Here is a 16,169-nt window from a genome sequence, read left to right as displayed (position 1 = left end):
TCTAAAATTCACTTCGCAAAGCAGCCGTTAAATTAAAATTAGCTTTACTTTGAAGACTGCTGGGTGACGAGAGCTGCCGATGGCACACCTGCTTTGTTGAATTAACACGCCTGCCGTTATTTGTAGATAAACCGAAATAGCTCGCGCACGCTACTGAGTTTACTTTAATGCGATTACGGCAACAAGTTTAACTGAGCTGAAAGCCACCTTGGCTAGCTGCTGTTTACGTTTTTCTTCACTTTAACTTACCCAGCTGTCACTTGACAGTAGAGGACGGGGTGGACACAGCTAATATTTAGCTGTGTTTTTAACTTTAACCTCGGTGTTCACAGTATAAGCGACTGAACCTTTATTCGGCATAAAACTGATTATTTTGTGGATGTGCTTCAAAATTTGACAGAGAAAACGCAATGGCTGAGTTCCCAGAGACCCCAACCAAAGATTGAAAAAGCACTAAGATGATTCACGTTCGACATTTTTCAGTCAAGGCGGGGAATACATCTTGCGCATGCGTATAGTCGAGTTGCCGCTCTTGCAACATCCGAGCGTCTGAATTTTACGGTATATCAGTTTCCCTCAAGACTCTATTTAATATAATAACCTAAATTGACATGGTGTAAATTATTATGCTATTTGCATGGTATTGTTTAGTAACGTTAAGGTAAAATAGGAAAACGTAATTGCTCCTATTCTCTATCTTACTTGTTAAGCACCTTGGCATACCCTTGGTTTTTAAGTGTGCTTTATAAATAAAGTTTATTATTATTATTATTATTATTATTTATTGTAAAACGTTCACTCGGCGACATCTTTATATCGATGATTAGTTACGATAAAAGATTGTTTTAAAAATTAAAAGCAACAACAATACAAACACTTGATATGAATAATGAATGTTTAAAACTCGTAGACTATTTACAAAACAGAAGTTTGGATATAATTCTCTTGGTTTGCTAAAGCTCTTTGTCCGATGATGTCACCAGCATCCTCCATCCACAGGACCCGCTGCCTTGTTTCATAAGTATAATGTGCTAAGCTTATTTACACTTTTTACACTTTATGCATTCATCAGAAATCTGATTTTACTCTCCAACTTTAACATGGCTTTATTTGTTTATCTCCAACAAAGACTGTAATTAGTAAAGTTCCCATTATTTCTGCAATTTTACGTCATTGAGCAGCACATATTAAGTGATATTTATCCAGACAGGCTACAGTGTCTGCATCAGTTTGTTCCACTTCAGAAATAAGCTGTATGGAGCTGTAGTACAAGCACACATCTGTAGTCCAGTAAGAGGAGACAGGGCTACAAATCAAGAATATCTTTATTTAAAAAAAACAATGAAACAATGAAACACTTCCACTTCTCATCCCACATCTGTTTGATTGACAAACGTAATCATGAAAAAAGCGGTACTACAAAACATGTCAAATTAAAAAAACAAAAGCAAAAAAATAAAGAATACAATATAACAAGTACTATTCTGATATGTACAAGCATCATTGTTTCTTATAGTATTGTTATAGGCAAAAGGCAAAAAAGCTGAAGACTGCTGCTGAAGAAATGATGGCATGTGCAAAATACTCTTCACAAGTCCACAAGCTCAGGGTGCTCTGTTCTGAGCAGAACCTCTACTGCTTTCACAGGTAACTCCCATTTTCATGAAGACAGATGGCAAAATTAAATTCAATTAAAAGTGTGAGGGGGTAACGGCATGCTCTCAGAAAGGTGAGCTTGTGGAGGCTTGGTGAAGAAGAAGACTCTCTCATCACCAGAAGGACGGCAGAGAGAGAAAGACACTGCTGACCACTGACAGATTACTGATGGACCGAACAGCTCCTAATCTCTAACCACGACTAGTCAAGGACAGAGGAACCATCGTCACAAACACATTGACACAGGTACAGAGGTACAGGTATTAAAAAAAAAAATACACAGCAACACTTTCAGGACTTACACGCACAGAACAACCAGCTTGTTCAGAGAGACAGCAGGAGAACATGTAAATGGGGTCAAATCAGTTTTGGTTAGGTGATAAGGAATGAGACTGTGCTGACAATGCAATAACTTCAAAACAAGGATCACTTTGCTGTTAATGTAGGGTGTTTTCAGGCTATCAGCATCCACCAAAAACCCACATATCTCTGGATATTCTCACAATTTCTTCACATTTTAGTTTCTGGCAGTGATTTTTAATACCTCTAATGCTCAGTTTCAGTGATCTCCCTCTGAGCGCACAAGTTGAAGAGGCATGAAAAGACTACGCTTAATTTCAGGAAATAGCATCATTGCAATACTTTGGCTAACAATACTACAAGGCAAAGAGCATTTTGACTCAATTAGAGGTCTCTTCCAACAGCAGATACTAGAGCCCAGCTACAATTTACGTTAAAAAGTTGAAGGTTTCGTTCCAAATATTGTACAAATTTCGCAAATTTAAAAATGCCGTACCACACTTCCATACTAAAGTTAGAAAAACCTACTATTTCAACACTACGAGTTCATACATTTAGCAAATAGTTTACAATGCATGAAGTGATGCAAGTTTTGAGGTTGCCATGTAGTGGGGAAAAGAACCACTGCCTCACTGACTGAGTCCTAATATACATTATATGGACAAAAGTATTGAGACACACCTCCTAATGTTTGAATTCAACTGTTTTCAGACCCGTTGCCACAAAAATCATTCATCTAGCCAGACAGTCTGCCTTTACAACATCTGTGAAAGAATGGGCGGGTGCGAAGAGCTCACTGAATTTGAGTGAGGTGCTGTAACCGGGTGCCACCATTGAAGTTTTTCCCTCTTTAATATCCCACTGTCAGCTCTAAGTACTATTACTAAACAGGAGTAACCACGGCAACTCATCCACGAAGTTCCCGACCACATAAAGTTAGAGTGGGGTCACCGAGCGATGAGGGATATGGCATAGACATTAACATCAGCACAAAAACTGTGCGCCGGGAGCTTCGCAGCATGCGTTTCCATGTGTAACATGTAGCTGACTCAGGTCTTTTGTCCATATAGTGCATCTAGTATTTTAATCATTATTTTCACAGTTCTTATTTTGCTGACCTAACGATGCAGAAACTCAACTCTGGCTGACTTTACTGGAAGGAGTTAAAATGTGGAGTGGGAACTGTTTTAGTTTCTAAAGGGGGGGGACACAACAGAATATGTTTGCTATATTAAACTAATAAATGCATTTGCAGTTTCTTATTTAAAGATCAGACAGATTTAAAGAAGCTTGATCGTTTAATTCTAATTGTTTATCTGTTCATCGGGCGAATAGAAGCCCAATATTCTCTGTGCTTTTAGCTCAGTTTTGGTCTCCACCAACTCTTATTTGACACTTTAACTCTTAAGTTTCTCCTCTCTGTTTCCAGGAGGATTGATTGATTGATTGATTTAAAAAAAATCAAGATTTAATCTAAAGGATACTTCACAGAAACACAAGCTGGTGTGACCCAAAGGTTGTTTCCTTCAAGCAGTACAGCAGCTCAGTTCTGGATCTTAGATTCATTTGAATGAAGTAAATAAACTGTAAAGTCTCTGTATATATGGGTTATTTTAAAGTAGTACTAAAAGTTTGTTCTATTTTCTTAGCAAAGGTCTTTGATTTGTTTCAGAAAATGCAGCAATTTACGCTTAAGCCAGTATCTTTTAAAGGAATTAGTACTGGAATGAAACCTCCTGTTTTTAGTTTTGATCGAGCAACCTCTACGTCAAACCACAGTCCATCATCCAGGAACCCTAAAACCCGACATATTGTATGTAAGGCGGTTAGCTCTCTGTCTGTAAGGGCCTTCAGTGGTTGTCATCACGAGGAAAAAGAGGAGCCTCATTTCTAAAAGTCTGTGATCTCTACTGTCTTAACGAAACTAATCAATCGTTCACACGTAAACTGAATTCAATACATTCAAATTTTTTTGAAATCCCTAAAAAAAAAAAAAGAAAAAAGAAAAGGAAAAATCAATCCGCAGCTAGCTGAGTGTTTGCTCGGCGGTGACCACTCGTTAGCGAAGCGTTGTGTAACAGGAGAGGAAAAACAGAGATGGACATGTGCCGCCGACATCACAACTGTAACACTTTAAACGCCGACACAGGAGAAAAAGAAACAAAAAAAACACTTTGAGATCGACTTTCAAACAAACCAAAAAAAAAGTCATTTAAACCAAGAAATTGGCATTAACACTATTTTAAAAAAGCTGTATTAGTAATACTTCACTGGAGAGTGTTGCGATGTAGGTGACACAAGGCAGAATCATTAAAAACGACTGTTATAAATCCACAAACATTCTTAGATTTTAGCTCCAATGGTTCCCTCTGTCATTAAAAGTTCAGTTAACCTTCAAGCTTGTCCAATTTTTACTGTTTAATCAAGAAAAACAAACTGTATTCGCCTTGTGCCAGTCTACAAAGTGAACAAGATGACCACTGCAGCTTTTGTAGCTCTAATCGAATAGTCACTGACATCAACACACACGCACACTTACACACCAGCTGCATGCCCTCTGTCACATGGTAAAAAAACAATTTCTCCTCTCAAGTGATTTTTTTTTAAAGTTTCTGATCACATTACATGTATTTCACACCACACACACACAAACACGCACTTGTTACCAGTTACTGTACACTCACTAATCACCTCATGACATCCTAGAGAAAGCGTGTAGTGGAGAGGCAAAAACAAACAACAACAAAAAAAGGTCAGTAAGGAGCTGAAAGACAACGAGCACGCTCTGTGAGAGTTTCCACCAGGTCTGCTGTTCCCACTGAAAACAAAGCTGTCAGTCTAGCCAATAAAATGAAGACAGGTTGTTTTTTTTTTCAGGTGGGGGTGGGGGGGACATCGGCCACAACGTTGTGCTTCACTGCAAGTAACTAACTCCCATTTTTACAGCACGAACACTGAAAGAAAAAACAACAGCTTTTCCCGTTAAGTGCTGTAAGAGTTTCGGATGGTTTAAACATGCATTTTGCTGCTTTCTGTTGCATATGTATTTATTTCTGCTGTTAACGAGAGTTAAACCTTTATTGTTATTTTTTTAAACACCCAAAACGGTCCACGTGTAATCGTACGGTAAGTGCATAGCAAATAAAGATTAAAGAAAATGCACACTACGGTAGCCCCTGCCCTGATGTCTTGGATCTCTTCACAGTAACAAACACTATGCATCACGACACAGCTTTGCAGGGAAGGGTTGGACATTTCTCACTACTGCACTTTTTTTTTAAAGGACACTTGACATTTACAGGTTGTTGTTTTTTTTCTCATTTTTTTTTGTTTTTTTTAAGAGGAAATATTTGCCATTAGACATCCAAATCACCTACAGAGGAAATATATATATAGATATAGTATGGAAGCCCTTGAAATTAAAAAATAAACCAACAGGATTTGTTGAAGGGCATTTTTTTTCTGCTAACATAGGGTGAGGGGGGGGGGGAAATCCATTAAACGCCAGCTTTGTTATTTGGCTGCACGTTCTTAGTGACTTGTGCACACGCTGAGGCGCTGCTGCACTAATTTGGAGTTTGTTTGCGGCACATGGTTGGTGTATCTGTTAGTTTAGAGCATGCACGTGAGGATCGGGGGTCTTCTGAGGGGGGTGGGGGCAGTCTTTGAAACCGGTGAGTGGTTGCATGCTGCTGCATTCCATAGAACGGAAACATAAAAGGCAGTTAGCTAATAATCTTGTGCTGTAGTCCCCTTGTAAACACACACACACACACCCACACATACTGTACATTCACGTGTGCATGCATACTCACGGAGCACACCAACACACACAGAAAGGGGGCAATAATAAAGTGACTAGCAACAGCACTGCACCCCAGCGCTACCCTCCCTCCTCTCCCTAAAGACAAATAAGACAACTGAAGCCAACATGAGATTAAGGAAAAGGAGAAAGTCCAGCTGCTTTATGTCCTCCCTCAGCTCTGCGGGTGGCTGAGAGGTGGGGTTTGTGTGGAGGGCAGTCGAAAGGTCAGGTCAGGTTAGAGGAGTCGAGGCGCTCGGCCCTACGAGGGAGGCTTGCTGTAGCCGAAAAGTCCGACAGGTAGGTATTTGACGTGAGTGGGCCACTGGGCGGCCAGCTGGAAGAACTTGACGTCGTTCCACTCGACGCCGTCTATGGACACTGGTGGGAGATGAAAACGACGATGAGGATAAGCTACAATGTGAGCAGGAAAGAAACAAATAAAGCTGCTCGCGATCATCCAGCTCACCTTTCAGGATGGTCTGCTGCTGCTTGGCCGAGCAGATGAGTCGACTGATGCCTTCGATGACTTGGCTCTTGGAGTCTACGTCCTTCTCTTTGGGCTTCTTCCCCAAGAAGATGGTAGGAACTGAAGGGAGGAACAAACACCAGAGTCAAAGTGCTGTGTGATGGAGGGAGACGGCGACTGGGTGGCAGTGTGTGAGTCTAGATTTAGACTGGCTTACTTCAATTGCATTTAAATCTCTAGTATCCCACTGCAGAGGACACATATCTTTATACCCTGCTTCTCAGAGTATGCGCTCTGAACATGGATCTGAGGGATTTCTTTTAAAGACTTGTCCAAAGGGCTTTGCAGTAACTATTTTAGGGCCTATCTGCAGGGAACCTGGCTAACTGCAACAAGCCTGCAAGTCAAAAACACTTATTTAGTGATAACAATGTAATATGGCCTCAGTCTGTGCTGAATGCAATACAGGGATCATTGTAAGAAAGAAATCAGTGAAATTAATATTAATCATTATTAATATTACAAATTTTAGTTTCAAGTAAAGCCATAATCATAAAAATGATTTAAAGCATCAGATTTCAAACGCCTCACCTTTTTTGTTCTTCTCCTTGGTGACCACAGTCATGGCCATGGTGCTGACCTGGGCCTGTGGATCGCTGCTGCCCCCGCCTGGTAGCCTGCTGACCTGCAGCGAGCGGAAGGCGCTCTTCAGCGTGTTCTTGCAGCCCGTGTCGCGTCGCTCTCCCTCCCGCCGCTTCTCTGCCAGAGAGGCCAGCCAGTAATCCACCTGCAGGCCGATGGCGTCCACGCCGTGGGACATGCTGGGGCTCCTGTGGACAGACAGCGCATGCATGAGCGACTTTCTCAGGCCCTTCGTGACAACTGTAAAGCATCATAACTGAACTTTCCTATTATTCTCTGGTCTCTCATGTCAAACTTGTGAAGAACTTAATTATTAACATATTTATCTGACATTATTTGTAGTTTTTAGTTTCAGCAGAATACACAGATGCAGTGAGGGGTTCTGCTCTGGTCCAATTATGAGACATACATACATCTAACTTTTCTTTACATCACAAACACATTTGTGAGATAATTTAACAGCTTCACGAGCAGACCGACTTGAATCTGAGAGCTGAATTTCATTCATCGTATACATGTTCAACACACTCCCCAAAAAATTTCTGCAGAGGGCGAAATGGAAAAGATCAGATCAGTGAGAGCTCTGCAGAGAGGCACTGCAGCAAAAAAACATCTGATTCAGTGGCTGAAGCATCAAAGAGAGCCTCGATTTGGAAGAGGATCTCAGAGAAACACGAACAACTCGCTGCCTGTTTGCTTAAAGAACAAGCAGACGGCTGATTAAAAGGCATTTATCCCTCTGCCACAGCTCAGTACTGACAGCATCATCAACATGCACGCTGACAGCTGAGACATCAACAGAAAAACATACACAAATGCAGAAAATCAACCTGAATAAAAGAAACGGTTCTTTAAATATCTACATCTGAGGACTTGATTTAAAGCACATCAGTATAATTACTCACTAGATCCTCAACAATACTAACTACAGCCTGTTTACATCCTTCTGTCCTTTTATAATCATCATAAAAAAATAAAAAAATAAATAAATGAATGAAATGAAGATTTGAAGACTGAAATCTCCAAATCAAATATTTGGAAACTCGCCTCAGACACAGGGAAATCCGTCATACCAAGTTAAATGTTATAACAAAAACACAGTGACATGTGAGACCATTTCCAGCGATATTCCACCCACACTGCTGCGATAATGAGGAAAATGATAAAACAAGATCCTGTAAAGAAATATAAATGTTAGAGAAGTCTTACCCTTGAACTGTGAGCACGCTCCCCATGGAGGGAGAGGAGGGAGGCGTGGCTGTCTCTTTGATCATCCCGGTGGGAGAGCCATGGGAGGGGGGTGATGTGGAGGGGACAGCGAGGCTCACTGCTACACCCTCCTCTGCATCTCCTTCATAACCCAAATGGCAATAGCGTGAAACCCTAAATCGAATTCTTTTTTAACATCTTTTGACATTTTCCAAACACTCACCTGTTGGAGACTGACCAGACTCGATCAGACCAACCTTCACCACCTGGAAAACAAGAAGGGATGTCAGCCAAAGATCCTGAAGATGAGCAGCTGCAAAGGTAAAAAGTTCCCACTCAAGAGTATAATTCTCACCCCAATAAAAGGAATGAACTTCTGGTAGGAGTCTTCATCTCGCCTGGGAAAAGGACAGTGAGCGGTGTTTGTTAAAGAAGACCTAAAAGATCAAAGATCTGGCGCGTGTTCGCTGACATCTGTACTCACGTTCTGTGCTTGCAGGTTAGCATGGCCTCGGCGATGGGCAGCTGGTGTGTTACTGTAGCTCCGCTGATGTATTGGGAAATTCTTCCTGCCACATCCAACTGATCTGCAGGAGAAAATAAAACAATTGGAGAAGTGAATAAATGTGCGAAACGCTGAAGTATGTCCTGAGGGGAGACGGCACGTGTGGTACCTGTCTGCGGCGGCTCTGAGCGACTGAACACGTCTCTCCACGCCCCGTCCAGAAAGGAGGAGCTGTAGCGATTGTCGAGGGCTCCGAGGTGTTTAGCCACAGGATGAGAGCCTGACGAACATAATGAGAGAGCGGGAAGGTGAGAATGTGGAAGGAGGAAGGATCGAGGAGTTTAATGAGCTAACACGACTGAATGTTCCTCCTACCAATGTGCCAACAATCAAGACATACTAACAAGTTACAGCATTTCCCAAAGTCCAATTAGCATGCAGACAAGTGACTGTGTGCACCAGACAACACTTCCTGCAAAGCAGCAAAACTTTGCTGCGGTCTGACTCTGCAGGAGGAGACAAAAGCAGGCTCTCTCACCCAGCGGCACCACCAGGAAGCGCATGTGGTTCAGCCAGTCAGACGTCTTGTTGGCGAGCTGGGTGACGAAGAACTGCAGGATGGCTCCCAGGTAGCTCTGGCTGCCCACCGCCACCACCTTCACTGGTCTGGGCATGGACGAGTTACAGTTGCAGCTACAGGGAAAAAGAAAGAGAGAGAGAGAGAAATACTCATTACTCAAGAATCAAAAAGTTTGATTATCGTCTCAAAACATACTTAGAACATTCTTGTTTTAAGAAACACAACCTGGAAAATATCCTAAAAAACTAGATTTCTTATTGCAGTGTGTCCTACTCCCTTCAAAAGTGCAAACTAGTGGTAACCAGAATGGAAAGGAAAGCAGATGCCTTGGTGCACATCTGAGATGAAGCACATCAAACTAGTGAGAATTCATTCAGTGCTCAGGAACCCAGACTGTGGGCATTTTTAAAGGACATAGTACACACAGGTGTATGAAAACTCTAGTTTTAAGTAAGTTTCCTGTGTGGATCGCCCTTCATTTTTTATACTGAATTCCATTTGAAGTGGGAAGTCAGAAATCCAGTGTTCCCACTCAGAATTTTCAGCCAGAACACCCTCTCAAGATACACTATCCCACTCGGAAAGCTGGAGAAGCCAATCTAACTCCAACTTCACAATCCAAGATGGCAGCTCAGAGCGTAAACTGCACTAAAACTGTGGAACTCGTCCTCTGTACTATTACTGATGTGTATTCATGACTTGCTAAATAATCACTGATCCTGGTGAAAAAGTTCTGGTGTTGCTTCCTTTAGTTGGGTCTAGCCTCCATGCTCAGTTTTCCGGTCCCTATGAGGTGGACAAAAAGATAAGTGACACTAGCTATGCAGTAAAAACTCCTGATCGAAAGAGAAAACTGAGGGTTTGCCACGTTAACATGCTTAAACGCTATGTTTCCAGAGAGGACGCGGCAGCTGAAAAAACCTCTCCCATAGCGCCTGTCTCTGTGTGTTCGGCACCACCATTGTATGTTTTGCAAGATGATGACTTGATTGACAAGAGCAGTTGTATGCCTGTGGCCCGTTTGCGAAACTCAGAAGTGTTAGAGAACTTAGAATCTTTTCTGTCGCATCTGTCAGATTCCGCCCGCAAAGATATCCTTGATCTGATTGAAGCTAATTTGCTGCTTTTCTCTGACCATCCTCGGCAGACGTCTGCGCTCTTTCATGATATCGTTGTGGAAGTTGATAAGCCAATAAAACAACATGCTTATAGAGTAAATCCAACCAAGCGGATTTTAATGCAACAGGAAGTTGAATACCTGGTTAAACATGGGTTAGCTGAGCCCAGTAACAGTGCGTGGAGTTCACCCTGTATTTTGGTGCCTAAACCAGATAACACCCCACGTTTCTATACCGATTTCAGAAAGGTTAATGCAGTCACAAAACCTGATTCTTTTCCTCTCCCCAGAATGGAGGACTGCATTGATCGTGTCGGCTCAGCTACATACGTCACTAAATTAGACCTGTTAAAAGGGTATTGGCAAGTCCCGTTAACCCCCAGAGCTTCTGAAGTCTCCGCGTTTGTAACTCCAGATCATTTCCTCCAATACACTGTAATGCCCTTCGGGTTGCGAAACGCACCTGCAACATCTCAACGTCTGATGCAGAAGGTGTTGTTTGGAGTGAAAAACTGTGAGGCATACTTGGATGACATTGTCATTTACTCTCCAACATGGTCAGAACATCTGGAAACGCTCTCTGAGGTGTTCAGACGTTTTTGTGAATCTTCTCTCACATTAAACCTCTCTAAGTGTGAGTTTGGTAAAGCCACTATTACTTATTTAGGGAAACAGGTCGGACAGGGGCAAGTGCGCCCTGTTGCTGCGAAAGTACAGGCCATTGTTGATTTTCCTGTCCCGCAGACAAAAAGAGCTCTGCTTCGTTTTTTAGGAATGGCCGGTTTTTATCGAGGGTTTTGCAGAAATTTTTCTGATGTGGTTAGTCCCCTAACTGATCTTGTTAGCCCTTTAAAGCCTTTTATTTGGTCTCCAGCGTGTCAGGTGACATTCGAGTCTGCCAAAGCATTGTTGTGCAGTGCACCAGTGCTAGCTGCGCCGAATTTTGAGCGCACTTTTAAACTAGAAGCTCGTGTGGCGCAGGCGCTGCTGTTACAGGAAGATGGTCACGGCGTAGATCATCCCGTCTGCTACTTTTCGAAAAAGTTTAACAGACACCAGACCCATTATAGCACCATTGAAAAAGAGGCTCTTGCCTTACTCCTTGCGTTGCAGCATTTTGAGGTCTATGTCGGGTCAAGTGTGCTGCCTGTGCAGGTGTTTACCGATCACAACCCACTAGTGTTTCTTTCCCAAATGCGCAACTCCAATCAAAGACTTATGCGCTGGTCCTTGTTATTGCAAGATTTTAACTTGGAGATCAATTACAAGAAAGGGAAAGAGAACGTGTTGGCTGATACTCTGTCTAGAGCACTTTCTCCTTGAATTAAACATTTTGGGGGTAATGTTAATTCTTGGGAAAGGGGGTGTTACGACTGTGATCATAATCATATGTAAATTTGAGTGTGCAGGTGCTTCTCCGTGGTTGGTGCATCCAGGGTGGATGGCTCGCACCGATTGGCTGAGGACCGGGAGGCAGCGGATAAGAAGAGACCGCCAGGGACTGCCATGTCATTCATCCTCGGCCCAACCCAACCGGCAGACCGTTCACTGTGTCACTATGTTACCATGTTGGTTAATGTAAGAGCATGTAGGGGTGGACCGCCTTTTTGTTTGATCAGTTTTCTCCTGTTTTTGTTAGGCAGGGAGGAAAGTGATTGTCGTTTGGTTTAGTTCTTTTGAGTAGGTAAGTTGTGTTTATTCCTGAGATAGCCTACCTTTTGTTTGTTGTTTTGGCCTTTGGTTCACCCTGAAGTTATGATATGCTCCCTTCCTTTGTTTAACTGCACTTATTGTAAATAAATCACTGTCACAAAATATTAAGTGTGTGACGTGCTGCTTGGGGTTAGACGGGGATGGATCACCCTTTATGTTGTGGTCTGGCCGCGCCTAGACGGGCCATAACACCAGGCTCTATCCATGAATGTGCTGCAGAGGTGTTTTTAACAGCAGAAATACAGGCACTGCGTTGCACTCCAGGTACTGTTACTGATGGCTAGCAAGCTAAACGAAACCTGTTATTGTGGCTGTACTGTAATGGGTTTGACTTCAGTCCCAGCTCCTGCATTAGAAAAAGAAACACGAAGCCCCTTTTATTCCCAGACTACAATCTAACTCACATTATTTAAGGCAAAATAATCATTTTATATTTCTAACTATTGCTCTGATGACATTTCCTTCATGTTCAGGCAAATTTCATGCCAACAGTGCAAACACAAACCAGAAGAATTCCCACATGTGTGGGAGAGAGTGATAAGCAGAGGGACAAGCTGACGTGATGGATGCAGATATGGGAGACGTAAAGTTTTTGTTGCTTTTATAAAGAAAAGTGAGTCACAGGAGCAAAAAAGGAGGAGGAGAACAGAAGGAGCAAAATATATAAGGGTCAAAGGAAGAACAGAAGTCAGAAAAATAAGGCTCAGAGCAGGAAGAAAGACTAAACAGATGAGTCACTCTGCACACCAATGAGTCTAGCTCGCTGTGTGTGTGTGTGTGTGTGTATGTGTGTGTGTGTGTATATGTGTGTATGTGTGTGTGTGTGTGTGTGTGTGTGTGTGTGTGTGTTAGATTATATCAGAAAAACTCACAACTTCTGGATGCGAGTGAGCACAGCAGACAGCACCGCCTGTATTTCAGCTGCTGAGCACGTGCAGACCACCGGGTGTCTCTGTACCTGGAGCTGCTCTGCAACATACTGCAATACATGAAAGAGGAGATGTGCAGTCAAAAAAAAAAAGGAAAGAAATAGGAATAAAAAAGAAAAAGAACCCACCAAATCCACCCAAAGTTATTACGGAAAGCTGCAGGCCTTACCTGCCCCTGCCAGTCTGTGCTGTTGACCAAAATGAGGCTCTCTGGGAGCGCCGAGTCCGACAACAAAATCTGGTTAAGCTGATCGTACACTGCTTTCCTCAGAACCTACACACACACACACACACACACACACACACACACACACACACACACACACAGAGTACATAAATCTCCCCACAGCGACACATTTGCTCTTCAGATGACTCATCACCACATACATAATTCATTTCTGAGCTCCAGGCTGGTCGTACATTATCAGAATTCATGTGTTTTATTTTTTTTAAAACGCGTGGGTCATAGGCAGACGGAGAACAAAGGAAGATTTTTTTTGGTCTTATGTTAATTCCTCTGTGGGAAACAACCACAATACGCAGGTTTATTTTTGTATACACGGTTGAAACGATGATGCTGAAATCCTGGCGAGAACTAAATCGAAATGAGATTTTATAATCGTTCAGTGTCGTACCGGCGTGCTGTGTCCCAGCTCCGGGGACCTCTCAGAGTCTGAGCTGTTGGTCCGCTCACTGAGAGGTTTGGACAGCTGTCTCTCCTTCATCGGAGTGCTAATGCGCTTCTGCCTTGGTGTATGGCCTCCATCCAACCTGGTGGGGGAAAAAGAAAAAAAAGGAAAAAACAAAACAAAGTCAAACTCATGAAATAAGAAGTTCAGGATTTTTCAGCATAGTCGCCTCTGAGGCCTTATTTTTCCTTTCATTTTATAAGCTTTACTTAGAGATCCTGAGTTGCCCTCAGAATTTACCAACCACAGGGTTTGTAAGCATGTTCATTAAAAGAAGGGGTTAATGCTTGAATTTGTAGCTTTCAAAGCAGATCCAGTGTACAGTTGTAATGATATAGGATTGTCTTTAGCGTACATTACATTTTTTTGTAAACTAAATGCCTTCCTGGCAAACTTGGGGGATCCAATCTGGCACTAACTCTGCTGATCACTTAACCTTTCACCTTTCTGTCCAAACATATATTTATTCTGGCTCTAAAAAACAAGATGGCAGGGGTCATTACTCACGCTAAAATTGAACTGATTAGTAAAGAGGCCAACGCTCAGATTAAAACAGCAAAACAAATGTATCTGGGACTAAGCCTTGGGTGACTTACCTCGGCGATGCCATCGGCTGTGCTTCACTTTTGCTGCTCTTAATGGGTGTACGGGGTTTTTCTGCCACGGACACCATGATGCACGGGCCGACTTCAGCGAACAGCTCCTGGTCTGTTAGCTCCTACACACAAACAGACACACACAGTCCACAGACAGGCTGTCAGTGTCAAAGAAAGGAGATACTGGCACCCACTCTTTTGTGTTTCTTCTGCTCTCTCAATCTGTCTCGCTTGCAGCACAGATGGCAGCGAATCCGCCCCAGAGTGATACCGACAAAGATCCCAGCACAACATTAACTCTCCCTCTTTGACACACTGACACTCATTTAAAAACACACGAGGAAAGTCGTACCAGCGTGTCGGTCTCAGACGGGATCTCATCCAGGTTGCGGCTTCGGGAAGGTTTCATCTTCTCCAGAAGAGGCTGCTCCCCCTGCTGGGAACAGAAGGGAGAGGCAGTCAGTCTACGGGCTTAATGAGCCTCGAGATTTGGTAAACAAGAAGGAGCAGAGCTCTCGGCTCTCGGCTTCAGGGAGAAAACACAACAGCAGTTACGCCCAGAAGATGTTGGTTTTCGTCTGCCGTTTTAGGCCAGACGAAGCATTCTACACAAATAATTAGATAGGACCTACTTACTGAAGTGAAAGCAGCTTCTTCATCTTCCAAACACATATTTGAGAAAGTGTCCCAACAGCAATCAGAACCTAAAAGCTTATTTCATTATGAAGGGAGGAACTGGAGCTGCCTGAAGCACATCCAGTGCCATCCATTCAAACTGAGAGACTAAACACTTTTTATTCAGCAGATGGTCACCGTCAAAGACTTATTGAATTTCTGCTCCATTAAGGAAATGTTAGTGTGAAGCATTTTTCAAATTTCACATTTCCACTGCGCTCCCCCGCCGTGCTGACTGTCACCGGCTTTAGATTCTGGATATTTAGCACATCAATGCAGAGTCGCATGCTGTTTTTCATGCTTCTTGCTTCATTTCATGCTGCATTCTTCACGTACTTTATGGTACTGTGTGCTACTTAGTCACACTGTTTTACTACAGCTTTATTGTTTTGCTATCCTGCCACTAGAAGCACTTTGCAATCTTATGTTAATGCCGTATCGCTCAGCTTCTCGTGTACTTTTACTATGACTTCTTAAGGGCCCAAGAAATAGAAGATAGAAATAGAAGAAGTTATAGTATTCACAAGAAATCTTGAGCCAACCCTAAGTTCTTTATGTTTGGCTAATAAAATGAGGAATGTGCAGCAATTTATTGAAATATGAACAAGCATACTTAAGGACAGCCTGCACAGCGTGCTGAGATATGCCACGTTTTCAGCAAATTACGTGTTTTAGTTGTAACAATAGTAGAGCCTACAAAGGGATGGCTCAAGACTTGTGCACAGTACCGTATATTCAACACTACTAAATTAAATTGTGTATCAAGTTTTTTTTCCCACAAGGTAACGTCAATGTAGAGAAAATACAAATACTCTTGAGTTTTTGCTGAGACGGACACAGGTCTCACAGCTTCACACCGTCACCGCACACAAGCTGAATTGCGCTGCATTTGGACACAGGTTTGAAAGCTTTCCGGTTGTAAAGTCAGATATCCTTCGTGAAGAGTTCAGATTCACTTCTAACAGGTGAGGCGTTTCAGTGAGTTACTCACCGGACTGAACGTGTCTCTGCCCAAACTGCCTTTGCTGTTCAGGCTGCCGATCTCCGTCTGAGAGCTCGACTGAGACATTCCCTCAAAGAACGGCCTGAGCAAACACACACACACACACACACGTTAACTTTTTATTCAGATACTTACATAACACACATTTATTTTTTAATGATAGACAGAAAGAAAGAGCAGAACAGAACAAAGTCAAGTAACACCGGTAAGACTTCTGGGTTCTGGGTCACTCTGAGGCTTTCTGATGTTATTGAAAATAATGACTCAGACTGGGCAGCGATTCT

General features: G+C 42.6%; 1 protein-coding gene across 3 annotated transcripts in view; it reads right to left on the bottom strand.

Annotated features, from left to right (window-relative positions):
• Positions 1-1,307: 1,307 nt before the first annotated feature.
• pacs1b (phosphofurin acidic cluster sorting protein 1b) overlaps positions 1,308-16,169 on the bottom strand; it is a 73,923-nt gene continuing 59,061 nt past the window's right edge. The window contains exons 10-24 of one of the 3 annotated variants that reach the window (XM_084923884.1): positions 15,874-15,967; positions 14,560-14,643; positions 14,208-14,329; positions 13,558-13,693; positions 13,092-13,196; positions 12,866-12,972; positions 9,122-9,276; positions 8,753-8,863; positions 8,563-8,665; positions 8,434-8,476; positions 8,302-8,344; positions 8,079-8,220; positions 6,819-7,057; positions 6,228-6,347; positions 1,308-6,139 (exon numbers count right to left, since the gene is read on the bottom strand). In XM_084923884.1, the coding sequence (XP_084780010.1) occupies positions 6,021-6,139; positions 6,228-6,347; positions 6,819-7,057; positions 8,079-8,220; positions 8,302-8,344; positions 8,434-8,476; positions 8,563-8,665; positions 8,753-8,863; positions 9,122-9,276; positions 12,866-12,972; positions 13,092-13,196; positions 13,558-13,693; positions 14,208-14,329; positions 14,560-14,643; positions 15,874-15,967 (1,723 nt within the window). In that variant the 3' untranslated portion in view covers positions 1,308-6,020. Of the gene's footprint in view, positions 6,140-6,227; positions 6,348-6,818; positions 7,058-8,078; positions 8,221-8,301; positions 8,345-8,433; positions 8,477-8,562; positions 8,864-9,121; positions 9,277-12,865; positions 12,973-13,091; positions 13,197-13,557; positions 13,694-14,207; positions 14,330-14,559; positions 14,644-15,873; positions 15,968-16,169 lie in introns of all 3 variants that reach the window. The other 2 variants (XM_084923885.1, XM_084923883.1) reach the window with 2 other exon arrangements.

Source organism: Perissodus microlepis, chromosome 3 (assembly GCF_051167445.1).
Source record: "Perissodus microlepis isolate ML-2025 ecotype Zambia chromosome 3, ASM5116744v1, whole genome shotgun sequence".
Lineage (NCBI taxonomy): Eukaryota > Metazoa > Chordata > Actinopteri > Cichliformes > Cichlidae > Perissodus > Perissodus microlepis.
The sequence above is the reverse complement of the archived record's forward strand: the minus strand, read 5'-3'. Positions and strand labels throughout refer to the sequence as shown.